This window comes from Brassica napus, chromosome A9 (genome assembly GCF_020379485.1).
Source record: "Brassica napus cultivar Da-Ae chromosome A9, Da-Ae, whole genome shotgun sequence".
Lineage (NCBI taxonomy): Eukaryota > Viridiplantae > Streptophyta > Magnoliopsida > Brassicales > Brassicaceae > Brassica > Brassica napus.
In genome coordinates, this window is record NC_063442.1 from 30,328,288 (window position 1) to 30,355,783 (window position 27,496).

At 35.9% G+C, this 27,496-nt stretch overlaps 7 protein-coding genes across 8 annotated transcripts; 4 read left to right on the plus strand and 3 right to left on the minus strand.

Annotated features, from left to right (window-relative positions):
- Position 1: 1 nt before the first annotated feature.
- On the plus strand, positions 2–2,882 carry LOC125578019 (phosphate transporter PHO1 homolog 8-like). Its single transcript, XM_048740285.1, has one exon. It carries the CDS (start codon positions 966–968, stop codon positions 1,524–1,526), a length of 561 nt encoding a protein of 186 aa, XP_048596242.1. The 5' UTR covers positions 2–965; the 3' UTR covers positions 1,527–2,882.
- On the plus strand, positions 1,599–4,265 carry LOC111200731 (phosphate transporter PHO1 homolog 8-like). The gene is made up of 10 exons (XM_048740499.1): positions 1,599–1,846; positions 1,912–1,960; positions 2,073–2,147; positions 2,254–2,383; positions 2,466–2,845; positions 2,934–3,038; positions 3,315–3,359; positions 3,444–3,869; positions 3,948–4,084; positions 4,181–4,265. The coding sequence occupies exons 1-10, from the start codon at positions 1,599–1,601 to the stop codon at positions 4,263–4,265; spliced, it is 1,680 nt and encodes a 559-aa protein (XP_048596456.1).
- Positions 4,266–4,500: 235 nt separating this feature from the next.
- Positions 4,501–6,684, minus strand: LOC111200285. Its single transcript, XM_022691000.2, has 3 exons — positions 6,349–6,684; positions 5,942–6,015; positions 4,501–4,874 (listed from the first exon to the last, which is right to left on the minus strand). Exons 1-3 carry the CDS (start codon positions 6,613–6,615, stop codon positions 4,796–4,798), a joined length of 420 nt encoding a protein of 139 aa, XP_022546721.2. The 5' UTR covers positions 6,616–6,684; the 3' UTR covers positions 4,501–4,795.
- A 162-nt stretch (positions 6,685–6,846) lies between these two features.
- On the plus strand, positions 6,847–8,077 carry LOC111200284. Its single transcript, XM_022690999.2, has 4 exons — positions 6,847–7,025; positions 7,147–7,269; positions 7,439–7,541; positions 7,662–8,077. The coding sequence occupies exons 1-4, from the start codon at positions 6,931–6,933 to the stop codon at positions 7,917–7,919; spliced, it is 579 nt and encodes a 192-aa protein (XP_022546720.1). The 5' UTR covers positions 6,847–6,930; the 3' UTR covers positions 7,920–8,077.
- LOC111200283 (methyltransferase FGSG_00040-like) lies at positions 8,011–10,085 on the minus strand. Its single transcript, XM_022690998.2, has one exon. It carries the CDS (start codon positions 9,793–9,795, stop codon positions 8,173–8,175), a length of 1,623 nt encoding a protein of 540 aa, XP_022546719.2. The 5' UTR covers positions 9,796–10,085; the 3' UTR covers positions 8,011–8,172.
- A 45-nt stretch (positions 10,086–10,130) lies between these two features.
- LOC111200286 lies at positions 10,131–11,547 on the minus strand. The gene has a single exon (XM_022691001.2). The coding sequence runs from the start codon at positions 11,480–11,482 to the stop codon at positions 10,181–10,183; it is 1,302 nt and encodes a 433-aa protein (XP_022546722.2). The 5' UTR covers positions 11,483–11,547; the 3' UTR covers positions 10,131–10,180.
- Positions 11,548–25,378: 13,831 nt separating this feature from the next.
- LOC111200287 (expansin-A10) lies at positions 25,379–27,332 on the plus strand. 2 transcript variants are annotated; one of them, XM_022691003.2, is made up of 4 exons: positions 25,379–25,585; positions 25,671–25,819; positions 25,901–26,213; positions 26,597–27,332. In XM_022691003.2, the coding sequence occupies exons 2-4, from the start codon at positions 25,690–25,692 to the stop codon at positions 26,901–26,903; spliced, it is 750 nt and encodes a 249-aa protein (XP_022546724.1). In that variant the 5' UTR covers positions 25,379–25,585; positions 25,671–25,689; the 3' UTR covers positions 26,904–27,332. The 2 variants fall into 2 exon arrangements, with proteins under 2 accessions (XP_022546724.1, XP_022546723.1); XM_022691002.2 differs by lacking the exon at positions 25,379–25,585 and having other exon boundaries at positions 25,663–25,819.
- The last annotated feature ends 164 nt before the right edge of the window (positions 27,333–27,496 follow it).

The window sequence follows — 27,496 nt, forward strand, 5'->3', positions numbered from 1 at the left end:
ATTTCTTCTCCCTATCTCTAATCGACCCAAAATATGGATTCTTTGAGTTATGAGAAATGCAACCGTGATGTAAATACTGATATGTGCATATAGTTAATATTGATCCGTAACATCCGTTTATGGGTGTTTAACAAAAGAAGAGATCCGTTTTATGGATATACACCCTAATAACTTCCCTGTAAAAAAAAAGACGTATTGTCATATCATATAGCAGGTATGATCAACAAAAGAAAAGTCACTACTCACTAGCATTGAAGTTGTTGGATGCATATGTCTTTGTTGTTCTCTGATATTTGAGCTAGGCCTCGATACACAGTTAATATTAACTCCTTTTACAGTACAACAGAAGAAAAAACAGCAACGCGTTTAACTTTATACTAATTTGTCCCTTTTTCTTATTCTGAATCTGATTATAGTATTTTGATGAAAAATTACTTGACCAACCACTTATATTAGAGAAATACTTTTCGTGCATGCGTGCGTAATTAAAGAATCCAATTATTGATTTTCGTCGTCGCCACACCAAATGTCTATTCCAAATTCAGTTCAATATTTTTGAATTTTCTCACTTGGAATTAAATCCATTTGCAAAGCTGTAATTGTATATGATTAGACCCCAAAAAGCTGTATGTGACTCAATAACCCTTTGTTTTTATAAATGTCAAGATCTCTAGTGGACGTATATATGAAGAGACTCGTTGAATAGAATAGATTCCGAGATTTGCATGGTTAACTAATTCTATTTTTTCTTATTCTAATCGTTGGCTAATTCCACTCTTCTCCTACAACTTTTTCTTCAACCTTCTCTTGCAATTCTTCAATATCTGCTCTTATTTATTCTTTACTCAGAAGCCAACTTTTCCCAGTTAAGTACATAAAGAGATTAAGTGCCGTAACAAAACAATTTGTGATTGGATCTGGTTTCTTTAGTTTTTAAAGAGAAATCTAGAGAAGAAAACAAAACAATGAAGTTTGGGAAAGAGTTTATTGCGCAGATGATTCCAGAATGGCAACAAGCTTACGTGGATTATTCTTGTCTCAAATCCATTCTCCAAGAAATCAAAAATGCACAGAAGCGATCAGGTGCCGTAACACGCAAGCAACCTGTGCACCGCAACTTTAGCGGCCTGATGACTAAGCATTCAAGCCGAGTCGCCACGTCAGAAGAACTTGAAAACCAAGACATAGTGGTGAGTGAAATGATTGGTGATGATGGGTTTGATAGGTACGAGACGTCCATCATGAGAGTTGCAGAAGCTGGGAGAGAGCCAGAGCTTGTGTTCTTTAAAACCCTAGATCTTGAGTTCGATAAAGTGAACCATTTTTACAAGTCTAAAGTGGAGGAAATGGTGAAGGAGGCATTGGTTTTGAACAAGCAAATGGATGCTCTGATTGCTTTTAGAATCAAAGTAGATCAACCTTCTTCGTCTTGGATCTGTTCTGAAACCGTATCAGTCAATGTGAATGCCTTGGGTACTACGGAACATAGTAAGTTCGCGCATATTATTTTGTTTGTTAGGGTTTAGTATGAAAGAAAAAACAAAACGTTTGAATCTTTTTGTGTGTTTGGTCTTGAAGGAAAGACGTTAGCTGATGTGATGGGAATCATAGTATCCAACCATGGAGATTCAACGAGAGGGAACGTGCCAGAGGCTTTAAGTGTTCTTGAACGTATCAGACTAAACAAAGATCAAGAAACTCCTCTGTCCAGGATTAGAAACGTCCTCAAGCTCTCTAACCACGAAGAGCTCAAATTCACAAGAGAGAATCTCAAGAAAATAGAAGAACGTCTTAAGGATGTCTTCATCAAGTTTTATCGCAAGCTTAGACATCTCAACAATTACAGGTATGCATATTGTTTCTTAAACATTCGTAAGAACAACTCATAGCAGGTTGTTTGTTTTAATTCAGCTTCTTGAACACCTTGGCGATTTCAAAGATCATGAAGAAGTATGATAAGGTAATAAAAAACTTGATTAACTTTTATCAAAAAAAAAACTTGATTAACTAGATATGTATCTAAGTTTTCTTGCATATCTATTAATATGTTTTCGGTATTTATTCTCTATCAGATTGCTTCAAGAAATGCAGCAAAAACTTACATGGAGACTGTTGTAGATAAGTCCTACCTCACTAGCTCTGATGAGGTTATTAATTACAATATCTCTACATAAAACTTAATATGTTCTTTAAAAAAAAACTTGCTTTATATGTTCTTTCAATACTACTATAAACTTTATTTACGTTGGACAGATCCGCAAACTTATGGTGAGAGTTGAGTCTATCTTCGTGGAGTATTTCGCTAGCTCGAACCGAAGCAAAGCAATGAATCTCTTAAGACCAAAAGTGAAGAAAGAAAAACATCGGACAACGTTTTCCAGTGGTAACTAATTAAAAACGAATAATAACATTTAGTTCATGACAAATTGATTCAAGATCTCTAATATTTGTTCTTATTTTCTCAGGCTTTTTTGTTGGCTGCTCAGTCTCTCTAGTGATTGCTCTTGCCTTGTTAATACATGCTCGTAATATAATGGGCGCAGACGGAAAGAACATTTACATGGAGACAATGTTCCCTCTTTACAGTTTGTTTGGATTTGTTGTCCTGCACATGATCATGTATGCTTCAAATATATACTTTTGGAAGAGATATCGAGTGAATTACCCTTTCATATTCGGGTTCAAAGAAGGAACAGAGCTCGGTTATAGACATGTTCTGCTTCTAAGCTTTGGTCTCAACACGCTTGCTCTAGCTGCTGTTATAATGAACCTTGACATGGAGATGGATCCTAATACTAATGATTACAAGACAATCACTGAACTTCTTCCACTTTTAATTGTTGGTGTAAGTTGTTCATCATTACAACCACAAGAATCTAAAAATCATTTTGTTATAAATGTAGTAACAGCTCTCTTGTGTGCAATGTTTTCAGCTAGTGATACTAATTACTATATGTCCCTTCAACATCTTTTATCGGTCAAGCCGCTTCTTTTTCATCATGGTTGTATTCCGCTGCATTGCTGCACCGCTCTATAAGGTAATTACTCAACTCAAGCACATCCCAGTAAAAAAAATGTTGAATCACCGTTTTAAAAATCGGTATAGGCGGGAAATCAGATTATTGATTTTTTTTTAAAAAATCGGTCTAGACATTTAAAAACGGTATAGACATTTAATATCCCGGTTATGACGTTTTAAAAACCGGTCTTGGCGCCCTTCTTATCAAAAATCTCTTATAAAGCGTCTAATTACCGCATATCGATTTTTTTTAACAGTGTTTAAGTCTCTTAAATTCTTCTTATCAAACTTGCAGGTTAATCTTCCGGATTTTTTCTTGGCGGACCAATTCACAAGCCAGGTTTGTGTGGTTCATAAGATTCATTTCACATTGATGATCATGTTTTCAAAATGTTCCAACTTCATAACCAACCCTTTTCCTTAGGTGCAAGCACTGAGAAGTTTGGAGTTCTACATTTGTTACTATGGTTGGGGAGACTTCAGGCTCAGACAAAACACATGCAGATCAAGTCATGTCTATAGCACATTCTACTTCATCGTCGCTGTGATTCCTTACTGGTCACGTTTCCTTCAGTGTGTTCGGAGATTAGTCGAAGAGAAAGATTCAACAGAAGGCTACAATGCTCTCAAATATTTCTTGACCATAGTTGCTGTGTGCTTGAGAACAGCTTATAGCCTTAACAGAGGAAACTCCTGGAGAAACGCTGCTTGGTTTTTCTCTGCCTTGGCAACTTTTTACGGCACATATTGGGACATTGTGTTTGACTGGGGATTGCTTCACAGATCATCTAAAAGTTGGTTGAGAGATAAGCTTCTTGTTCCTCACAAATCTGTCTACTACGTTGCAATGGTGAAAACTAAGACAGAACAAAATGAATCTTGATTTTAAGGTTTCTTATTAATTTTGTTTCTCTCCTCTTTGCTCTAGGTGGTAAACGTTGTGTTGAGGCTGGCATGGTTGCAGACTGTTCTAGATTTCAATATCCCATTCTTGCATAGAGAAATAATGGTTGCTCTTCTTGCTATTCTCGAGATCATACGCCGTTGTATCTGGAATTTCTTCAGGTAGCGTCTTGACCAAGAAACATTCGATAAATTGGTCAGAATTATTTCGTTTACATACTGTTTTGGCTTTGTTTGGGTTATGACTGGTGAACACAGGTTAGAGAACGAGCATTTGAACAATGTGGGGAAGTTCAGAGCATTCAAATCAGTTCCTTTGCCATTCAACTACGATGAAGAATGAGAGGCGAGATAGTTAGTTCTTGGATTGGTTCTCCTCAAGGTGTTACTATTGGTATTGTTAGGGGCTGCTTGGAAGGATATTAGAATTAGATGCTTAATATAGAACAAGCTTACCTAGGTTTTGTTGTGCTCTCTGCTTTGACATTTGAGGAAACCAGAAGCAACAACATTATAAGAGACTGAGGTTATCCAGAGGGCGAACCTATCTTTAAAGTCTATAAACCTTGCATTGATGATTTCATGGGAAGATTTTTCTTTATTTAAAGTAGATGTTGATTTTATGTCTAAGAGCACATATATAAATGAGCTGGCCTAGACTTTGCAACAAGCAATGACAACAACATAACTTGTCAAAAAAAAAAAACGAAGCATGAGCATATTGATTTTGCAGCTGAAACCCAAATAAATTGACAAAAACAGAGCAACTAAATCTATAGTTTCACTCGAGTGTACGACTAAGAAACCCAAGATTTACCCCCTGTGGATATCCAACAAGGAGTAATCATAAAGGAGATCTTGGTCAGCAGTTTTCTAATGGCCTTGCTCACTAGGGTTTACCCGCTCACCGCTGCAACAGAAGAAATGTGGCAGTTTAACTCGCCCGCAACTCCTGCAAACACAAGAGAGTGTGCACTTAAAACCGGGGGTAATATAAAATTCTGATCAGAAAGAAGGAAACGAGTGTTAAATCAAGCATATTCAAGGACAGACAAGTCAGCTCATGTTTTGCAGCGTGACAAACACAACAAGACCAAGGTCTTCCTTAAAACTCATTACCTTTCTAGTTACATGTCTACCAAGGGATAGTAAGGACATGACTAGGGATGTTAACAATGGGTTTTTACCCATAGGGTACCCTAAACCCGGTTGGAATTTAAAAACCAAAACCCGTATATTCAGTTTTCAAAATTCGCGGGTTTATTTTGGGCGGGTCTTGATTTATAAATTACCCGTTCGGGTTTTACCTTATCGGGTTTCGGGTACCCTATGGGTTTTTAAAAAAATATATATATAATTGAAAGGACGACTTTTACCCTAATTTTTAAAGATTTAAATGATTGAAATCAAAAATTAGATGTATAAATCAAAACATACAATGCCCACTATTAAATTTTGCACTCTCTATAACTTATTTATTTACTTACATTATGGATATAGTATAAATTTGCAAATTGAAAATTATGAACGATGAAAATTTTATTTGTTACTTTATACAGAAAATAAATTTGATAACTGAAAATTAATCAAATTTAATACAAAACATGATTAAAATTAAATATTCAATACATATAAATTTAAGTTAAAACTATAAAACTTTAACTAAAAAACCACAAAACTCAAAAAAAGGTTTTTTCGGGTACCCGTGGGTAACCCTAAAGTTCTAGGGTTTTTCGCGAGTTACCCTAATAGTACCGGGTTTTTTTCGGGTTTTATAGTTTAGGGTATTTTCTGGGCGGGTTTAGTTTGGGTTCGGGCCGGGCCGGGTTTTTTTGCCCATGACAACATCCCTAGACATGACATTAAATCAGAAAGCATATACGTTTTGAGTCAGCCTAAAGAAACTAACAGAACAAAATCATTCACTACCTCAAAAGTTTTGAGTCAAAACTAAACTCAAACCAATGGATAGATAAGAACCATCAAACAGATAATGAACAAGAGAAACCAATCTCATACCTGCAACGGATGATGAGAGGAATAGGCTTAAGAGCCTTTGGCCCATTTCTTATTCCCCTCTTGTGTTTAGAAACCTGCATGTTTCATGAAGAACAGCTCCGATTAACCCTATACCACTCTCTAAGAGGACAAGGCCATTACATCTTCAGTTGATACTAGAGAATACAAACTACATGTGAACCTCAAAGAACCAACCAACACTCTGTATCTAAATTTCAAAACTTTGAGCAGAAACAATCAAGTAATAAGTCCAATAGTGCGCCTCCCCTACAACCCTAGAGAAACCCTGAATCTGAGCTAATCCCAGATGTCACACTAACTCAAAACTCTTAAGAAAGTTTCAATCTTTAGGCATCACAAAACGAAGGGAGAGAATCAATGAAGAGAGACTAGAGAGTTCCCAAAACCTTCTTCTTGGGCACAGCCATCAGGTCCATGGATCCACTGAAAGCAAAACTAGGAAACCCGAATCCGAACCTATTCTCATCGATCGAACCCGGTTGACTCTGATTCTGATCGAACTCAGGTGAAATCAGCGGCGGCGTACCGATGGGTCGATCGATGACGCTGTTCAAAGGCGAAGGCATAGCCGCGACGTTGCTGAAGCTTCGCGTTTCGAAGATGCGGCATGACTCAGCCGCGGCGCGTTTTAGCGATGCCAGTCTCAACGCCATTGATGATGATGCAGTTTCTCTGTAAAGCTAATAGCTGCCGGAAGTGGGAGCCTCGACAAGATCTTATGAAAGGTGAAATGAACGCCAAACGGCGGCGTTTTTGTTTAATTGAACCGAATCGAACCGTGAGAGTTTCGCTCTTTCTATCTAGATAACCGATTCTAGACCGAAATTATAAGGTGATGGACCCGGTTTGATTCATAACCGTGAGGTTTTAACCGATAAGAGCCATTTCTAAACCCTCGTCGTCGTCGGGATAAAAGTATTACAGATCAAAGCAAAGTGAAGAAAGCTCTATCTGGTCAGCGAGAGACCATGTCGTGGATGAAAGGAGATTTACTATCCAAAAGCAGGAGGCTTGTTGGTGGATTGGCTATGCGTGAGCCTGTTTGGCTTAAAGCCATGGAAGCGTAACTCTCTTTCTCTCTCTCTACTCCAGTTAGATGCTTCCTATTGATTCACCTCGATGAAGGGTTTCAATTGCATAGAAAGTTGAGATTTTTCTTAGTGTTGTGGTTGGTGTAATGGCAGATCACCACCTCCTGTCTTTCCTCGCTCTAATGGGAACCTCAAGAAGATTGTTCTACCTGAAGATTCCTACGTTCGTAGATTCGCCCGCAAGCATCCTGAAGCGAAACTCGTAGATCCCATCAAGTAAAGTCTCCATTTTTATCTATCTGCATTTGAATCTGTACCTTTTATGGTTTTGATCAATGCGTTATGCGTTTGTCTCTTGCGTTCTGAACTATGTGACTCTCTTCAATGGGAAAGTTTCTTGTGTCTTTCTGGATTTATCTCTAATATTTTTGGTTTTATACTACAGGGCTTCGGCGTTTATTCCTGATCCAGCTCGCGTATATGGTTGCCGTGTCCTTGAACTGACCAAGAATGGCATCAGCGAGGATGACGCCATGTCTGTTGCTAATGTACTTACTGTGTTTTCTTTCCACAGTCTATTAAAGTTTTGTTACTAATTCGCAATACGGTTGCTGAAGATGCTGAGATGTTTCCTTCTTAATGGTTTATATTTTGATGTTTGTTTCCAGATGGAGTATCTAGCAGAGAGGAAGGAAAAGAAGAAAGCATACAAACGCCTCAAGGAGCTAGCGGTGCTGCAAGACAAGGCTCCTCCTCCTAAACCGTATCTTAGTTCCAAAAAAGAGATGCAAATCCAAGAGAAGAAACCCCCTACGGATCCTCCTAGCGTCCGCAGGCTTGTTAACCAGCTGAAACAGCAGAAAGAGGTGTTGCTCCAGGACAAACCTGGAGGAAATGCTAATCAGGACCATTGGATCGACGAATAAACTCTCCATCATCATTTTTCTTTTGTGCAACTTCTCATCCAATTTATATTACCATATGGTAGAACCAGTCTTTTGACATTCTTTGTCTAAAATATATTTTCCAACAAACAAGTGTTATTTCCATTTGATTATCTTTATAATAATGTCATTGGATGTGATTTTTTTCTTCCATGAGGCAAGGAATTACATGAAAGCAAAGTATCCTTACAAACAATTAGCTTCTACAGTTAAAAGAGATTTGTTTTTGCAGTTGTCACTCTAGGCCAAGAAGAGTCTTCATTGCCTTCTTTTTGGATACAACTTTGCCATAAACACCCTTTCCTAGCTTCATGATTCTCTCCATCTCTGCAATGTTACTACTACAACCTCCATTCTTCTTCTGCTTCATCCCTTCCACCAACATCTTCAACAACCTCTCATCACTTCCAATGACATCAGAAACACTATCCACCACAACTTCCATTGTTGGAACCTTCCTTCCCCATCTCCTCATAAGCCTCTCTGAGTTATAAACCTCTTCATAAACTCCCCAGTAAGATGCTCTCAGCAACCCTTTATCCTTCCCTTTCACCTTCCATCTCTTCATCCCTTCCTCCACCGTATAAACCGCGTTTCCCGCGTCTATGCCTCTCTCTAAGCCCATCTCGAACTCTCTAATCTCTTCGTTGGTAGCAGATAAGACACTCTCAAACCTGCATCTACTGCATCCGCAAGAAAACCCCCATGACTCAGCCATCTCTTTCCGCTTCTCCAGCGGAGAAGAAAGCACGTCGAAGTAGGCAGAAGTGATCTCTTCCCCAGCCTTGATATCTCTTGACGCATGAACAACCGCGTAGTCTCCAACGTGAAGGCGTCTAGCGTTTGGGAGACACGAGTGGTTCATGAACGAAGCTAGAGTCCATAGCCCTACACCGTAATACTCTTTGTTCTTCCCTAAAACTTTAGCTGAAACCGCATCTTCCACCAGAGAATTCACATCCAAGATGCTTAGCAGCTTCTCCATATCCAAATCCTCACGGCAGGTCTCAGATGCTTCTTCAGGCCTAAAGAGAGATATGTCTGGAATCTCCAGCTTCTCTTCCTCTTCTCCAGTGGATAAACTCGAGACAAGTCGCCGTGTTCTATCACATCTCCTCACAGATTTAGTAACTTCTTCCACGAAATTCTTCCACATAACCATCTGCGCTTTTTCACCAGACTCCTCACTTCCTATGATCCCTCTCTCAGTAGCAACTCCCTTCGTGACTAAGATCAAAGCTCCTACAACGATGTTCTTCGTTGCAAACAACCCACGCCCACTAGCCTCAGACTTCTTAATCTCGACCGACCCAATGAACTCAGCAAGCTCAGGAGTTATCCCACGAAACCCACTTAGGATCCAATCAGAAAGATCGAAAGCTCCAGTCTTTGCCTGAAACTCGAGCTTCTTGCACTTCTCCATGTACTCAGTAACACTCTCGCTCGCTTGAGGGTCGAGCAGAGCCGTTTTGAAACACTCCAAGGCCGATGAGTATTTGCTCAATCCCAGCAAGACTTTACCTTTACAGAGAAGAGTCTTGAAATGGGTGTTTTCGATCTCGAGTGCTTGTTCACAGTCCCGCATCGCTTCGGAGGAATGGTGAAGCCTTGCTTTGGCTTCGGCTCGGTTGCATAGAGCCAAGCAGAGGGATTTCTTGAGCTTATGGATCGAATCCGGGTCGGATCCAGCAAGGTTTGTGATTTGGATTCGGGAGAGGTCGATGAACTTGGTGTAAAGCTGTATAGATTCTTCCCATTCTTCCCGGAGAAGAAGCTCCGTTGCTTTGGATCTGAGGCTCTGCAACAGTTCCGGTGATCCTTGGGTTTCTTCCTGTTGCTCAAATTGCTCTCCTCCCATTTGTTAATTTCTTGAAAATTTATCAATTGAATTAATTAAAGAAAGTTTTGGTTTTGGCTTTGATTTGCTGAATCCATATTGTCTTCTCCAGAAACATATAAATGTAGGGTTTTGTAACGGTCGGATTTTGTATTGTTTTTATTTTACACTATTGTTTTTGTCCCCACATGATGCTGTAACGGTTATGAACATCTTTAACTATTACATCTCAGTTTCTTTGTCTTTTTGATAAAGTAAATAATTCAGAATCACTGCAAATTGCAATTTAACATTAATTTCGTCTGATGTATTACTCATGTAAGAGATTTAGCATCTGTTTAGTTGAGGACAAATGATTTAATCAAATTGTTTCATTACCAATTCAAAGCAAAAAGACATATTAGTCTCACAAGCAAATCCCTGTCTGTTTTGTAAACTTAGTGATCTCATTTCCCTCAGACACAGCTAACCCAATCCCTGTTCTTCCACCATTACCAACACCTCTATAATACAACCTCCACTGATGATCAGTGTCTCCATCCATCTCAATCAAATAAGGACACCCAACCCCTTCGTTATCCCACGCACCGCCTTCACCAACATCAAGCACTGCTCCCACGTCCTGTACCCGTCTCCAATCCTTAATCCCATCTTCTGAAACTGCCAAGCCAATGCTCATCTTACCATTTCTATCTACACCTTCATAGGCCATCACATAACTCCCATCTCTCTTGTTCCTTGTCACGCAAGGATACCTTACCCCTATCTCATCAAAGCAAAGCAAACCTTCCTTTCTTCCTCCTAAGATCTTACCAAACTTCACCCACTTGATCCCTTCCCTAGATCTCGCCATCCCAATGCAGAACTCACCCGTTTTCGCGTCGAAAGAATGGTAATACATCCTTAGATCCCCACTTCCATGGAACACTACATGTGGTGATGCAATGTATAGAAAGTCCCAATCTTTTTCAGACCCAACATCAAACAACGCACCACTATGATGCTCACCTTCGATTCTAGCCCAATGCCTACCGTCTTGACTAATCGCTAACCCGGGGAGTGACCTAAAAACGCTAGCTTTCTCGAACCTTTCTGGATTCCCCAACTCAAAGTTCAAACCTTGGGATTGAAACTCAACGGTCTCAGTAGTGTAACCTGTATAGTACATCCAGTAAACAGAGCTATCAGCTCTGACTTTGGAGCTAGACATTATCACTACTTCACCGGGCCGAACGTTAGCCTTATCAAAAGCCCACCAGTCTTCACAAGAGCCCATGACCAAACCCACATCATCCGTTGACTCAACTTTCCCTTTCCCTCTTTCCCAGTGAATCCCATTGTTCGAAACAGCTAATCCGACAGAATCTGAAACTGGGTTTTGCTCTGAGGAGGTGCTTCCATGGTACCACATGTACCATCTCTCTTCGTTGTCGCTTAGAAATCTCTTCACGACAGGAGATCCGACCTCCTCGCTGTCCCACGAATCAGTGCCCAGATCAAAAACCAGTCCTTTCTTCAAAGAAGAGGTCGATAAGCTCGAATCTTGCCCTGTTTCGTTACTTCTGGTGGTGGAACATCTTGTGACTGACGGAGAAACTCGTTTGTTCCGGTAGTGAAGTGAGAGAATGGATGATCTGTGACGTCGAGCTGTACTAGAGGCGGTGACGATGGAGGGAGTTCCATGGAGTTTGTTGACATTAGCTTCCATGGCTTGACGAAAATCTGAAAGCAAAGGTTGCTCTGAGTGTAGTGAAGTGCAACGGGCCACATATTTTGTTGGATGACTTTGCTAGTTGCCAGTTCAAATATGACACGTGTCTTATGTCCAATGGTGAGCCAAGATCCCCCTTGACAGATTGGGTAAATCAGGAAAATTGTAGTAGGCTTAAGATATCGGCCCAACTAAGGCCCAAGAATAAACTGATAAGCAGACCAAGGAAACTGAGTTTTTTTCTTTCAAGGTTCACAATAAAGTCAAGAGTCAAGACTAATAATCAATCTAAAATGTTCATTTTTCTTTCTTTAGAATAAAGTTTTATAATTGTCAAAATTATGAAATGTTTAGGTTTTTGTTTCTAAAATCTAAAATGACAGAAAACTGAAATTTAATTTTATATTCAGATCTTTATTTAAAGAAAAATGACTAAAAACTCTAATCTTTAAGAGGAATTAATGGACTGGATTGTGTTGTAGGTTGGTGAAGTTAGTTGAGAATCAGTTAGCTACCCAAAAAATACTGTTACCCATTTATATTTCTTATACCATTAATATATAATTCTGAATTGTATCAAAATTAAATGATCGATATGGCGACAACTAGCTAGCTGATGAGTTTAAATGATGTTAATTATACATTTTGTATTATATTATTATAAAATAGTATAGTAAAAAAAATATGTTTTCTGTTTAGACGTCCAGTTATGACTGCTTGCTTGGCTGTCTTTTTTCTTTTATCAACGACTGCTTGGCTATCGAAGAGCATCGTTAACGCCGGGATGTTACACGGTACTTAACCAAATTTTTAGCTTTTAAAAAAATAAAATTAATTAAAAAGCAGGAGAAAGTGTAAAGTCAAGTTCTTGTTTTACGGTTTTTAGAAAGAAGAAATTATATTCTACGGCTGTCACCAAACTAGAGTTTTAACTGCTCAAAAAAATTAAATATGGAAATTCAAATAAAATATAATAATTTTGTTTTTAAGATATTATCACGGTCTACAACCGTTAAAGATGCTCTAAGCTTGCTATGCAAGCACTTGAGCACCTACGTGGATGCCTTTAAAATCAGTGAAAATTGATAATTTGCTTTAGAGCTAACCATGTCTATTTGACAAAAGAAGATACTATAAGAACATGATCCTTCCCAATCAATTTTTGGTTTAACTTGCAAATAAGAGAACAAGATAAGGAAGCAACAACTATCAGTTAACAATAAATGGCACGACGGAGGAGGTTTTCTCCAAAGGGAAAGATGTGGACTGTTGTGTTTATCTTGTCTGGCTATATAGAAATTTAGAGGATACGTTATTTTCCTTGTCAAACCATGTTACATTTTAGGTTGGAGGAAGTAGGAACAGCAAGGTAATGCGGCTTAGTCCTGGAACGCTTTAAATGTGTGATTATAAGGAAAAATAATCGGGTTTTGCCCCAAAAAAAGGAAAAATAATCCGTTTTTTTTTTTTTTTTTGTTCAAACCAAGCTTTCATTAGAAATTTAAAAGAGTTTTTCTCCACAAGGAGAGTACATCAAAGCCACTAAGGGCTGAACAAACCATACATAGATTAAACAAAAGATAGATTGACGATAGACAACATCACAAGAGACCATAAAAAATCGAAAAATCTCATAATCTTCTTGAATAATTGCATACCGTATAACCTCAAAGGTCACAAACACTGCAACAAAGGCAGAGAAGAGCATCAGCCAGGAGGAAGATCCTTGCAATACTAGCGACGCTTGGCCATCCAATTCACTCCAGATAGAAGGAAATATTGGGAAAAGAAACTGCTCCACAAAGGAATCCATTGGGTAATGAAATTCCTCCATAACCCGATTCACCGGGATAAGCGTACCAACGAGTTTTCTTTCAATCTGCCACCAAGAAAGATAACACGAAATCACAGCACCAAGAGCTGGACTGAAAACACTAAAGAGACTGCATACTGCAGTAGAAGATCGCACTAAGGCGACCTGAGAGCCATCAACAGGCATAGAGGTAGAACCAAATGAAACAAAGTTCATTGGAACATTGTAATCTAAGTCCATAACCGACAAATCTGGTGCTACATACACAACAAACCTCTCAGACCATTCTACAAGAGAACAAACTGAGATTGAGGAGAGGAGACAAACCAGAATGAACGGGAGAGTAAGCGAACCAACACAAGTGAGAGAAGAACAGTGACGTCTCCAAACAACAAGTCGGCTAAAAATCGCACTGCATACTGCAGGATATAAACACTTAGAACCAAATATTGTGCCATCAACGAACACAAGAGAGACAACACCATCACTAGCCAGATTTGGAATGTTGAAAGATGCTTGAGAAAGGGTGAATGGTGTGTCAAAGAGCCGATGAATGACGAGACTTAAGGAAGCGTCGGGAGGGTCCGGTGGTTCCGGCGGGGAGAGAGATTCAAACGGCACAGTAGCAGACGACCACGGCGGCGGGGGATCTGGAGGAAGACGGAGTCGCAACAGAGGAGGCGGTAGATGGAGTGGCGATGGAGAAGACGCAGTCACCACCGGAGCCATGGGAGAAGAGAGCTGCTTTTTAAAGTTTGAGACTGAAGAACTGGGCTGAAGCTGAAGAGATCCATGGAAGCGGCCACACGGTGGTGGGTCGGGAGGAGGCCTGAAGCGCGACGGGGCAGGAGCAGTCCTCATCAGGAGCATGACGGAAGAGAAGATCTGCTTCAGGAGGAGGAAGGCTGAACGGCGGAGTTGAAGCGGATGAGATCCATCAAAGCGGCGTGCATAGGGACCTGGGCCTGAGAGGTTTTACCTAGGGCGAACTCTCCCACCTCCTCACGCGATTTGGAAGCAACACTAATCATGATCCCAAGTTCTCGGAAAAATAATCCGTTATATTGGGTTTTAGATAGTAAATTGACAGAGTGAACATGCGATTTCTTATTTTTCTTATGTGAGAACATGTGAATTTTTTTCTCTTATGTGAGAACCAGTGGAAAATACAAATTGGTAACCAGAACAACTTCTTCATCGTTATGTTGATTTATTCCAAAAATAAGTATTTACAAGTTGACAAAATAAAGTTGGTAGTACAATCGTAAAGAACCATTTGTATTAATTCAATTAGAGAGATTTGTTACACAAATAATTACTAACCTAATTTAGTAATAAAGAGTCGTAACCAAATTATGTGAATGTGATTTAAGAAGGTGATGTAGACTTTGAATTTGAAACTTATTGGAGATCCTTTTTCGTATCTAGTGATTAATATCAATACGTCACCCACGTTATGGGAGTAAAATTATTTTATACGCACGTCAATACTCAATAAGAACCAAAATTTCATAGAAGTGTCGTTACATATAGCATTTCAATTCCAGCAGATGCGATATCTTATACTTTGCATCTGCATTGGGTAGAAAGTAGAAACTGATTCACATATTTAATTTTTGACTAATCGTAATTTATTTGAACAAGTAGATCATTATTCATTCTACATTCTAACGCATTATAGTCTTTAGAGACGCAAAATATATCAACCAAATGGTTAATGCATCGTTTCTAGTATTAAAGCAAAATAGAAGACGCAAGAGACATGTTTGGAGTTCAGTAAGACAACGATTGTGCGATCAAATTTGTTGTTTTGTCCTCTTTCTGCCTCATGTACATTGACTGCTTTTTCCTCTTGGTAAATTACTAATTGTGTGCAAAGAGTCTCATCATCCCCTTGAGCAAGATACTAGTTTGTTGTTCATATGAACTTATAAATTACTGGTTATGACTATATATATAATTCTTATCTCTATCTGGTGTTTTACTAATTTCTCACAGATTAGTGATTGAATGTCTGTATAATTATTATAGCTAGCATTCTTGATGCTTGATCGTGTCTAGAATTACAGCATACTTGTATTAGCATTAACTGAGTTGAGTTTAATATTTTCCTTGGCCTCTTAAAAAATTAGGGTTGGCAATATAGAGACTTTTTATGGGTCTCAATTATTTACTCCTAATGCATTGATTAGTTTTTTTAAATTGCCTAAATTTCAGGTATTTGCTATATAATTTCTTTTAGTGGCTGAGGCTATCTGCTGTTGATAATCTATACTATTAAAAGGGAAAGAGGTTTAAAAAATATACATATGCAAAGTTGATGGAACATTTCATTTTAAGTCAACCTATTATATTAGTAACAATTAAAATCATATTACATTTTAATATACCAATGTTTCTTTTAATCAAGTTACAATAAATCGTGACGTAAATAGAGATTGATATAAAGGTAATAAGGTATATCTCCAATAATGTATATCTCCACTTGGATCACTCTTTATAAACATTTGATATAAGTTCAGGTTCTAAACCGTGCCATGGTGCCCGACTAAGCGGCGCCGGAACGCTCAACGGAGATCCACTGTGAAGATTCTAGCCTCTTCGGCCAACAAATCAGATTCAACAAAAAGTTCATTCTTTAAGAGTTTTGAATGTTATAGATCATATATTGGAAGATATATCTACGAAACTGATGCAAAAACAACAAAAAGAACTCATAGAATTAGTGAATTTCAACGAATCTAAGATTGACGGCGAAAACAGATTTGCAGAAAACCTAAAACAGTTGCAAAGAAGATGATAAGGTAATTACCATTATGCCATTCACTTAATAAACGGACAAAGAAAAGTGCTCATGCTGGTTTGACAAGAGATGAATTGGGTTTAAACGAACCAAAACACTGCCGGTCCAACTACATTTAATTGTTTATTCTCCTCAGTTTAAATATATATATAGATATATTATTCAAAATTTGGCAAAATGATTATAATTAAACATGCCCATTGGCCACGACAAGCAACATCTCACTTTTACAGTGGCTCCAAATATGTCTGACATTTCTTTTTTGAAAAACTATCTGACATTTTTGAAAGACATGAATCAAGCCTTTCAAACTGGTATTCATTCATGAAAGCAGTTAAATTCTTTTGCTAGAGATTCTTTGAAGTCCATATATACTCTTACAAAGGTAAACCAAAGGCAAAATTAAAAACTATTGTGTAAACCATATCATTAACCGGAAATACTTAATAAAATGATTCAGTTTCAAACTTTATAACATAATTGAATTAATATGTATTACAGAAAAAATATGGTAGGTTTCTCATGAAACTCTATAACAATAATAAGAAAACATAGGTTCGAAGCGTGGTTTTTTTTAACTATAAACTGTTTGATATGAATTAGGTATTTGTAGATTGTTGTACATTATCTTACGAAATCTTATTACATTAAAGAAAATAATTTTTTTAAAGTATATAATTTATAAATTACTTTATTTGAGATTTTGTATGTAAAGTTTTATGTAACTCTTTAGGTCTCTGCATTTTATTTGGATCTAAAACCACGAACCGAAACCGATCCAAAAATATAGGTATGGTTCCGGTCCAGAAGAAACACATGTTTCGATTCTGGTCTGGATCATACCCGAGAACCGATCAGATACCCAAAATACTCGGATTTTTTGGTATATTAGGTATGTTTGGCTATTTTGTATATGTTTTCGTATTACGGATATTTTTTTAAGTTTTAGGTTTGGGTTTTTGGTTACAGTTTCAGGTTTTGGGTAAGATTTTAAAATTTTAAGAATATATTTTTGGTATTCAGATTAAATTTTGGGTGTTTTTTGGTTTTTTGGATCAGATTTTGGGTAAAATACGGGCTTCACGGGTATTTGAATATATTTCGGGTAAAATACGGGCTTCACCCTACGACAGGTCTCAAGACGCCTCTCGGGTCAGAACCGAGATGGTTAACCAGCTCTGATATCACTTATAACGTCCGATCATCCGCGGCTAATAGGCCACCCACGCCCGCTCTCTCGGCTCGTGGGTCTCATCCCGTTTCAACGGTCGGTGCGTTAGTTTTCTAAGGTTCAAAATCATTGTTTACTAAGCATGCAATCATCACCTGACATTTTTCTAGTGTTTTGGTCTTACTCACACGGTATTGTGAATCATTTTCCGATAAGTTATTCATCCTTCTACTACTCTATTTCAAGCATCTTTAATTTTGGAGTTATAAACGAATGTGTGACGGAAAAGTTAAGTCAACTTTGGTGACTCAAATCAAATTCTATTAATCCTTTTCTGGGATGTTACAAATATATACAACCCTATAGATTACGTGTGTATCTTCAATCCTTAGATACATTATTAGTCATGTTAGAACGGGTTCATACTTCATACATAGTAAAATTTGAATGACAATGTCAACAAAGTAAACCTATAATGAATTTCTAGAAAAGAAAGTAATGCGTGCGGCGTTAATGATGCATGCAAATAAAAGCAACGACATCAAATTAATAATATAGCAACATAAACTTTATAAAGCGCCGACAAAAAGCGGAGGGAACCGTCGTTGGAATAGTCACGTTTCCATTTAACCACGCAGTTAATCGGGACACTTATTACGCTTTTCTTTTATTTATAAAGTTTATTCCAAATAAAAGTGGTATTTATTGACTTGTAAAAGTATGATTTTTCTGAGTGCTAGCAAAAATTTATCTCACTAAACTCTGATGACAAATCTTTAAACAAAAATAATTACAAAATAAAAAACTTAGATGATAAACAAAGCCCATGAAATGATATTTGATGCAAACTTTTGTCCTAAGTAAACCACACAAACATTATCTATGCAGCTTCCAATGACAACCAGTTAAAAGGAGAAAAGGGTTGAAAAGAAAAGTGAAAAGGCTCTGAACGTCCACCGTAGATAACCCATCGTTTGTGCTAGTCCACTTGCTGACTTCTGACGCTATCTTTGTAGCCAAGTGATAACACAAACCATCTTTGAAATACGAATCAAATATCCATTATTCACTAGACCTATGTGTTTAAGTAAATGGATCAGATACTATAATGAATGATAATATTCAGTTCAACCATACTGATTAAGACTATTTGGTATAAAGATAGCATACTGTGTTATATTAATGTCGCTGCCCGGATCATAACTCGAATTTAAAACCTGGTTGACAAAATAAAACAGGAAGATTAATTATTGAATACACATGTCAAATATTGTGTTTCAAAAAAAAAAAATACACAAGTCATTTAATTCTAAATATTATTCACTCCGTTCCTAAAAAAATTATATTCTAGAGAAAACTTTTGTTTCAAAAAGATACATATTTTATATTTTTAATGTAATTTTTGTCAACTAATAATGAGAAATTGTGAAGTTTAAAAACAGTAATTGCATTTTTTTAAATCTTATTGATTTAAATATATATAAAATATAAAATTACAAATAACTATGCATTTATAACTAAATTTTAATATGTTTTATTAAAAAGTGTGAAAATTTTAAAACATAGATGTTTTAGGAACATAGGAAGTACCAATGATGTATACTTTAAGATATGAAGGAATGTCTCTATGTTTCATATTCTCTGTAAGTATCTCGGTTAAGCATTGCAGGTCAAATCAGTTTGTTTTGATTTAACCAGAGTATTAGTGATTCGGCTTGATCACACACACAATAAGTATGAAGTTACAGAATGGATTTGAGGATCAAGAGAGAGATCAGAGATTCTTGTAATCTTGAACACGAACAAAGGAACTGATCTAGTGTATTGCTGAACTGTTTCAGCTCCGGTGAATATAACTCTATTCCACATTGAAAGAAGAGATAAACACCAGATGAACAGTATCGTCATCTTGTTAAATCAAATTGTTTCGTGCTTGCATGTTGATTGATTGAACATGTGAAGACGATTCGCACAAGATCATTATAAGAAATTCTTAACTCAAATGACACTGGAAAAATATGTGCACAATTTCAATTGATAGTAGACCAAACCTGTTGAGAAAAAAAATCAGACCATATCTGTGACGGTTTTATAATTAATTATCAAAAATAGTTTTTTAATTCACACTAATCAGTTTATATATATATATATATAAACTTTTATCTTCGTTGTTAAATCATAGTACTTTGCTAGTAATATAAGATTATAATATATTGAAATAAGAAACAAAAATTAAGCATCACATCAAAATTCTACTATAAATTGGAAATAGCTTAGCAAATCATAATCGCTTTGATGTCACTACCAATGAAGTATTCTAACAAAGATTTAGACTATAAAAAAACAAAATTATTATTTCAAGTAAAAAAAAAAAGAACAAACTTATTTATCTAGGAAACAAAAATAAAAAAAATTAAAAGCTATACTGAAGTTAATGTAACTAAGAAAATGGACCAAAAAAGAACCAAGTGGTTCATCGGAGAATCGAGGAAGTTGTCCTAGGGCTGGGATTTCGGATATTCGGTTCGGATTCGGATAGGAACCGATCGGGTCCGGGTTTTTCGGATAAATGAATTCTATACCCAATGAGTACTTAGTAGATTTCGGTTCGGATTTCGGATCGGGTACTACCGGTTTCGGGTCGGTTCCGGATACCCGTTTCTTATGTGAATTATATAAATATTTGTAAAATAAAATAATTATATACCAGTTTTTTATTTATTTTTTTTATTTTTTTAAGGAAAAGTAAATAGAAATCGTATATATATTAGTAACATGTATTAAATACAACAAAGTTGAACTAATCTAGTGGTATAACAGTTGTTGCTTTGCCTATCCAACCCGGGTTCAACCCTCAGAAGATACAAATCTATGTTTTTTAAACATAGAATTCGGGTTAAACGGGTACCCGTTCGGTTTCGGGTAAAAACCGAAACCGAACCGATATCCACGGATAATTAACACTAATATCCATCGGATAAATTGTCTAGGACCGAAACCGAACCGAACCGGTCCATTTCGGGTCGGTTCCGGTTCGGATATTCGGTTATGGATAAAAATCCCAGGCCTAAGTTGTCCCAAAAAAAAAAGAACAGAAAGTGAGAATAAGATGAGACGAGGATAATAAAGGGATTCGAAGCCACGGAATCTTTATTTCTCGAGATGGACAACCTTAAGTGGAAAGCAATTTATTTGTCTGACCCCCAAAAAGAAAAATCTTCTAAAAGTTTAATCGGACGGTGAAGACTAGATATTTTAGAAGTTCCTCGAGATAACAGCATCACGATAAAGGAAAAGTTAGGCTTCAGAATCAGAGTGACATACATTTGGTTAACGGTCGTTAAAATCGGCTACGAACATATGCTTCTGGTGTCAGTTAGTTTTAACTTTTTGCACCTATTTGCACCAACTTGCACCTTACGCCTATATTCACGCCATTGGTTATTATTACGTAAATATAGTAATATTACTAACATGCATACAAACACATGCAAACATGCATGAGGATTGGGAAAGTGGTTGTCTGATTTGCACATTACGATGACGAATTCACAGTACTCGTGACACTGGAAAAATATATACACATATGCTGATTTTGGCCTTTAAAAGTTTTGTTATTAAATAGATTTGTTCAATCCAAACTTTTTTATAAACATGTATATATAATTTTTTAAAGATTTATGTGTAATTTACCTATTTGTGATGTATGTATGCGAACCAACTTATTTATAATCCGACGTGTTCTTATACAAACCATATATACACGCGTACTCTCCATATATAAGGGCATCTACCAGTATACGTACGTATTAATTTATATGGCGGTGAAAAATTAATATGTAGACATTAGAAGATTCGCTATTCACCAATTGGTAATTTGGTACGATCGAAATTTTTTTTTTGATAATCTAGGGTTCCGGATCAGCATTGCTTAATTAATTTTTGGGGGCGCTTCACTGATAGTAAACCCGGTTGCTTTACATGAAAGGTATCCATGTTGTCTAACCATGCAGATGAATAAATCTAAATAACAGATTTCAAACCTTGGACACTTAGAGCACCATTAACCCTAGTACTCCAAGTGGGGTGCTTAATTTTTTTTTTTTTGGTTTTTTCTATGATTTTTTTAAAAAAAATTAAAAACGAACCAATCGCAAATCGGCACGTGTCAGTGGAACCCACGAAACAGTGCAAACATCGATTTGTTTTTGGCACCCCCTTCTTCCTCTTTTATGGTTGGATCCCACCACTAAGCACTCCATTAAGCATCTCCATTAAAGATGCTCTTAACACTTTTCCAAATTATTCTTACCATCCAACCACATCCGCGTGGTGTCGGAATTTCCGGAGGATTAATTATATGTTCTTCAAATATTTTATGTAGTTAATTAGTTATTTCTAATCAAAATACATAATCATCAATAGTTCAAAAAATACATAATCCTTTATATTTTCTTCTAGTTAATTGGTTAAACACATCCAAGCTCATTAAATAAAACCAATATGGACATAAATATATAGACACTATAATTGTAGTTGTAGTCACTACTTTTGGTTTGTGGGTCTAGTTTAAATGTTTTATAGTTGATAATTTCCAAAATTCTTTGTTCTTAGAACATCTCCGACCAGGGGCGAATGTAGAAAAAGTTTTAGTGAGTGCATAAGTAATGTATAATGAAATATACTTATGATATAGAAGGACTGAACTTGAGTCATCAAGGGGGTGCACAAAAACACATTAACCATCTTTTCTATCTCAATCTTTGTGTGCCACCATTGTTATTCTTCTGGCTTGGTTTCGCCACCGTCTCCGACCTCACTTTATATTTCACTCTAAAATAAAGTATAAAACAAAAAAAATTTCCAGCCACAATTTATATTTTATTTCATAATAGAGTAAAATTATTTTATTCCATAAATAAAATAATATTTTATTTTATTATTGTTCTATTTTTCATTTCAAAATAGAATAGTATTACAGTAAAATCAATTTTATTTTTACTCTATTTAAAAAAAAATAGAGTTTTACGTTGGAGATGTTAGTTAATTAGGTAAACAACCAAATCAAACAGGTATTTTCAGTGAAGATATATGAATACTGGTAACTATAAATTGACATGTACGTACTCTCTTCATAGAATTTTTGTCATCAACAGGTGGATGCTCGTAACTGGCACTTATGTGTAATTTAGGTTCAAAGCAGGAAAGTATGCATGAGTCATCATAAGTGTTAAAGATTCTTGATATATATTAAAGAAAATAACGTTTGTTAAGCTTTGTCTGTTTTCACTGGAATGAGATTTTGATTAATATATTATAACGTGCAACTAATCCAGATTAATTAATGTGCAATTACAAACAAACAAAAAAAGAGGGAGAGAAGCGAAAATAAAATTGGATACACTAACGAGAGGAAACGGTGAGAATACAAAAGACAGGCATGTGCATGCATGGGCTATATTGGCAAGCTTAATTAAAATAGTTAAAAAGACCTTGGATCGCTTTCATATTTCAACTCCTACACTTATACCAAATAACCCAATTAATGATTGAAAGAAAATATATTTGGTTGTCTTCTTTCAACCCCGCGATTAACTTCTTTTGGCCTTTGTAAACCAATGGGATCCTATGCTATTTTTTATCATGTTAAGATTTCAAGTTTCTCCTCGTATGATTGTTAAATTTTGATCCCGTTTGTGCTCACACGCATGCTGAATATTATTTTGTATCTTCATTGTATTCAGTTTTTATTTCGTATCATTGAAAACAGAAGGCAGTTACACTGGTCTCAATTCTAATTAGAATTAATATATATGGATGTTTACAAAATATATATATATATGGTGGGGGATACTAGCTTGATAAATCGACTTCCAATATTTTGTGTCATATGAGTAACATATATTTGGCCAGATGTTAATAATCTGATCATTGTAGATGTGTTAAGATACTAACAATTCAAATGATCAAATTTTTATTAAGTTCCTTTTTGATTATCGGAGATACATTTTATGACAAATGAATCTTTATTTGTAAAATCCATGTAAACCATGAATAATAAATGGAAAGTTTTGAAGAATAAAGTATCTTAATATTTTTAGCATGTTTCATTTATATATTTAGAAAATTTACGCTATTTGATATTGATATTATGTTAATATTTTTTTAAAATATAAATTATGTTAATATTGACACTAAATTATGTATATTGACACTATATATATATATATCTTATAATTTTATATCATACATAATTAATATATAATATCTTTATTTTTATAATATTTTGTCACTGATCAAATTGAACGTTAGCCTAAACGGGTTTTCTCCGTCCATATGAGGCAAATTTGATGTTTTTTTTTCTATTTTACTATTTTCTATCCTTTATAGTGTGTAACTGTGTTACTTATATTTTGTTGTCTGTCGGAAAAAGAAGTAACGTAAGCGACTTTGCAATGTATTTTTCGTAAAATCATCAAAATGAATTGAAGTTAATGATAGCGGGGGCCACGTTTTTGGCTGAGATTACGGGAGGTTTGCCGTAGATTTCTGCCGGTGAAATTCTTGACCATATTAAATTCAACATGTTTTTCTCTATTTAATTTTTAAATTTAATGGTTACGGTTACCTTTTTTTCTTTGAATTTTTGGAGGAATTAGGATATTGGGTCTTAATTTTTCCTTTTATTATTATTTTTAGCGTAAATCAAAAACACTGAACGCTAAAATACGAAATTCTTCAAAAATTTAGTGTTTATCAAAGAGTTTAAAATTTAAAATTTAGGGTTTAGAGTTTAATGATTAGGATTTAGGGTTTAGTTATTTGTTGACGATGTTAACATTTTTTGGTAATTATTATTATTTTTTATTTATTTCTTTTTATTTTAAAAATATAATATAATTTGACAATATTTTTTTTTTTTAAGATATCGAATATAAAGTAATATAATCCCGATGAACCTTTAATATTATTGGTCGGTGAACCTAAGAATAACTTTATTTTTTATCGTAAAAATGGTTACATATAGGTTAAGATATTAGCAATCGAGATGTTAAATAAAAAAAAATATTAGCAATCGAGATATAGGCTTCGTGATACGTCTAGCTCAAGAGAGACCGTTGTGACCCACTTAGATTTCAGTTTGATTTTTTCTGTCACTTTGTTAACTATTTTATCATCCTATCACCGGATATGTAACCCATACAACACATATTTGTATACAAACACAACACAATTTTTATTTTTATTAAAAGTGGTATACTCTTATAACAATATATCAATCTCACTATATAGGTGTCAAATCTCATGATTGGTTTACTAGATTCAGTAGTTTTTTAATAACCATGAAAATTACAGAAGTTTTTAGGTTTTGACATTAATCTCATGTGGTCTTGCATTTGAGTAAGTAACTAATTCATTTAAATGACATAACTAAGTAACCAAGATGAATCAAACCCAAAACAGAAGTTTTAGCTGAAATCCATTTACCACTAGGCCATGACAACTTGATTTATTAGATCCAGTAGTTAAATGTGTATAATTGTTTTGTATATTCAAGACCATAAATAAGAAATTTTTGAACTTGTGACCTCAATGATACATTATGAATGATGTATCCTCACATTTAAAATAATGTTCTTACCCCTTATTCGTAAGTGGATGGATAGTTTAGTGTGGTGAAAGAATTTGAACACTCAATTATTGTAAACTATACTTCAATCTGTCAAAGTTAACATATTCTAACGATGCAAAATGAAAGAAAAAAATTGTTAGTGAGGATATAAGACGCCACAGAATGCAGAATTACAAATGTTATAAGTTGTTCAAAAAAAATTACATATATTTATGTATTCATTTATAAAGACGCCTGTGGGAAAAGAGAGAAAGCAACGAGAGGTTACGCAGGGCCCGTTTTGTAGCGCACATGTGCATTTGTCTCTTTGCTTTTTTGGTTTTTCTTTCTAATATTAAATGCCATATGGTTTTTTTTCTTTCTTTCTCGTAATGAAAAAATGTATACTCAAATTATATATGGGAAAATATTACAATATAATTCATTAACAATCTACATTTATATCTGTAATAAAAATAGCAAAAATGTTCGTTGGGAAAAGAAAAAGAGTCTTATTTTCTTGGCCTTTGTTTACCCAAGGAGGCCAAGTTAGTTGCCACCATCAGTGGCAGAACGGTACTTTATGCTAACTTCCTCTTACTAAAATTTTCTATAAATTCAACTACTCTTAACCGAACAATATATCCTCACATCTCTCTCTTTCGTTTCTCTAGTAGGAAAGAAGAGTCTCCAAGTTCCAAGTAACTACTTTCTCTATCTACGTTCAGTTGTAGCTCCTTCATGTTCCCAAATACATATTTATCAACTTTATCACTTCATGTGCAGGTTAACACAAGAAGTAAACATGGGTCCTGTTGGGTTCTTAGTCATGGCTTTGGTAGGAGTAATGACTTCTTCTGTGAACGGCTATGAAGGCGGCTGGGTCAATGCACACGCCACATTCTACGGAGGTGGCGATGCTTCCGGCACAATGGGTAAACAATTTTACAAAACCATTTCCATTTTTAGTATCTTACCTATTATCAACTTTCTGATCTTCAAAGTACTTATTGTAGGTGGTGCTTGTGGATACGGCAACCTATATAGCCAAGGGTACGGGACAAACACCGCGGCTTTGAGCACAGCTCTGTTCAATAACGGACTTAGCTGCGGTTCTTGCTTTGAGATAAGATGTGAAAACGATGGTAAATGGTGTCTCCCTGGCTCAATCGTTGTAACCGCTACAAACTTTTGCCCACCAAACAACGCCTTACCTAACAACAATGGTGGTTGGTGTAATCCTCCTCTTCAACACTTTGATCTTGCTCAGCCTGTGTTTCAACGCATTGCTCAATACAGAGCTGGCATCGTCCCTGTCTCTTACAGAAGGTAACAAAAGTGAACTTCTCTGCTTCAGTTTTTTCTTCATATGCTCTGTTTTTAAAAACAGAGTATATCATAATTCAGAAAACTTTATTGGACAAATCTTAAAAGTGGCGTTTTTTGGTTTTTATAAAAAAATCACCAAATATAATTTTATTAATCAATAAGAACATTACATTATCCTACTATCTAAAGCATAACCATAATTTTACACCCTAAATTATAATCATTAAATTCAATCCTAAATAGAAATATTTTTTTTAAAGAATTAATTAACGTTAATTTATCGACTTTGTAAATTTTTTTTTGTTAAGGCAAAGATTGATTTTATATTTCTCAACTTTTTTTATCAGCTTTGTTCGATAAACACGAGTTGTGCTACTTTGCAGGGTTCCGTGTATGAGAAGGGGAGGAATCAGGTTTACCATAAACGGTCACTCATACTTCAACCTCGTTCTGATCACAAACGTCGGCGGCGCCGGAGACGTTCACTCGGCGGCGATCAAGGGTTCAAGAACAGGTTGGCAAGCTATGTCAAGAAACTGGGGGCAAAACTGGCAAAGCAACTCTTACCTCAACGGTCAAGCACTTTCTTTCAAAGTCACCACCAGCGACGGCCGCACCGTCGTCTCCTACAACGCCGCTCCTTCTGGCTGGTCCTTCGGCCAGACATTCACCGGTGGACAGTTCCGCTAAAAGGAGCAGTTTGGTCATTCTACACTCTATTTTTATATCTAAAAAGTAAGCTGTTGTGTGGTGTGTAGAGGCATATTGATAAATGGGTTATTGCTGAGAGAGTGATGCGTCGAGGGCTTGGTTTTGCAGAAGGCCTTGACGACATCTATCTTTTTGAACCTCTTTACTTTTTTTTTTCTTGAATGTAGTTTTATACTAAGAGAGGGAAAAAGAAACACATAGTAGTAGTTATTGTATTACTGATGCAGAGGTGGAGTTGTAACTACCACCCGCTAGTAGTAACGAGTATCCCATTTTACTCGAGGCAAATTTATAAGGATTTTTCAATTGTATTGTTGTTATGTTGTATGCTATGAGATCAAGCGAGCTCATTATTATGTTTGTAATAATACAAGTTTTAATAAAGTTATGAAATTTAGGGTTTGGTCATTTTTTTTTTCCTTCTTGAAAGTCCGATCAAATAAATTTTCTTTTTAATTTGGCAAATTTACAACTAATAAATGAATTTACCCACATTTCAAATATACAACCATTATTGACTGTTTTGATCATCATTTTCTTTGCATCATGAGCTTCTATAGGAAGTTTACTTC

What these genes read in the sequence shown, in the direction of transcription:
- LOC125578019 (XM_048740285.1), top strand. Translation starts at nt 966, where the DNA reads ATGAAGTTTGGGAAAGAGTTTATTGCGCAGATGATTCCAGAATGGCAA.
- LOC111200731 (XM_048740499.1), top strand. Translation starts at nt 1,599, where the DNA reads ATGGGAATCATAGTATCCAACCATGGAGATTCAACGAGAGGGAACGTG. An exon ending in CTGTCTACTACGTTGCAATG is followed by an intron (nt 3,870 to 3,947) that starts GTGAAAACTAAG and finishes TCTTTGCTCTAG; the next exon opens with GTGGTAAACGTTGTGTTGAG. An exon ending in TGTATCTGGAATTTCTTCAG is followed by an intron (nt 4,085 to 4,180) that starts GTAGCGTCTTGA and finishes TGGTGAACACAG; the next exon opens with GTTAGAGAACGAGCATTTGA.
- LOC111200285 (XM_022691000.2), bottom strand. Translation starts at nt 6,615, where the DNA reads ATGGCGTTGAGACTGGCATCGCTAAAACGCGCCGCGGCTGAGTCATGC. An exon ending in TGGCTGTGCCCAAGAAGAAG is followed by an intron (nt 6,016 to 6,348) that starts GTTTTGGGAACT and finishes TGAAACATGCAG; the next exon opens with GTTTCTAAACACAAGAGGGG. An exon ending in CCTCTCATCATCCGTTGCAG is followed by an intron (nt 4,875 to 5,941) that starts GTATGAGATTGG and finishes TTGTGTTTGCAG; the next exon opens with GAGTTGCGGGCGAGTTAAAC.
- LOC111200284 (XM_022690999.2), top strand. Translation starts at nt 6,931, where the DNA reads ATGTCGTGGATGAAAGGAGATTTACTATCCAAAAGCAGGAGGCTTGTT. An exon ending in TGGCTTAAAGCCATGGAAGC is followed by an intron (nt 7,026 to 7,146) that starts GTAACTCTCTTT and finishes GTGTAATGGCAG; the next exon opens with ATCACCACCTCCTGTCTTTC. An exon ending in ACGCCATGTCTGTTGCTAAT is followed by an intron (nt 7,542 to 7,661) that starts GTACTTACTGTG and finishes GTTTGTTTCCAG; the next exon opens with ATGGAGTATCTAGCAGAGAG.
- LOC111200283 (XM_022690998.2), bottom strand. Translation starts at nt 9,795, where the DNA reads ATGGGAGGAGAGCAATTTGAGCAACAGGAAGAAACCCAAGGATCACCG.
- LOC111200286 (XM_022691001.2), bottom strand. Translation starts at nt 11,482, where the DNA reads ATGGAAGCTAATGTCAACAAACTCCATGGAACTCCCTCCATCGTCACC.
- LOC111200287 (XM_022691002.2), top strand. Translation starts at nt 25,663, where the DNA reads ATGTGCAGGTTAACACAAGAAGTAAACATGGGTCCTGTTGGGTTCTTA. An exon ending in CGATGCTTCCGGCACAATGG is followed by an intron (nt 25,820 to 25,900) that starts GTAAACAATTTT and finishes TACTTATTGTAG; the next exon opens with GTGGTGCTTGTGGATACGGC. An exon ending in GTCCCTGTCTCTTACAGAAG is followed by an intron (nt 26,214 to 26,596) that starts GTAACAAAAGTG and finishes GCTACTTTGCAG; the next exon opens with GGTTCCGTGTATGAGAAGGG.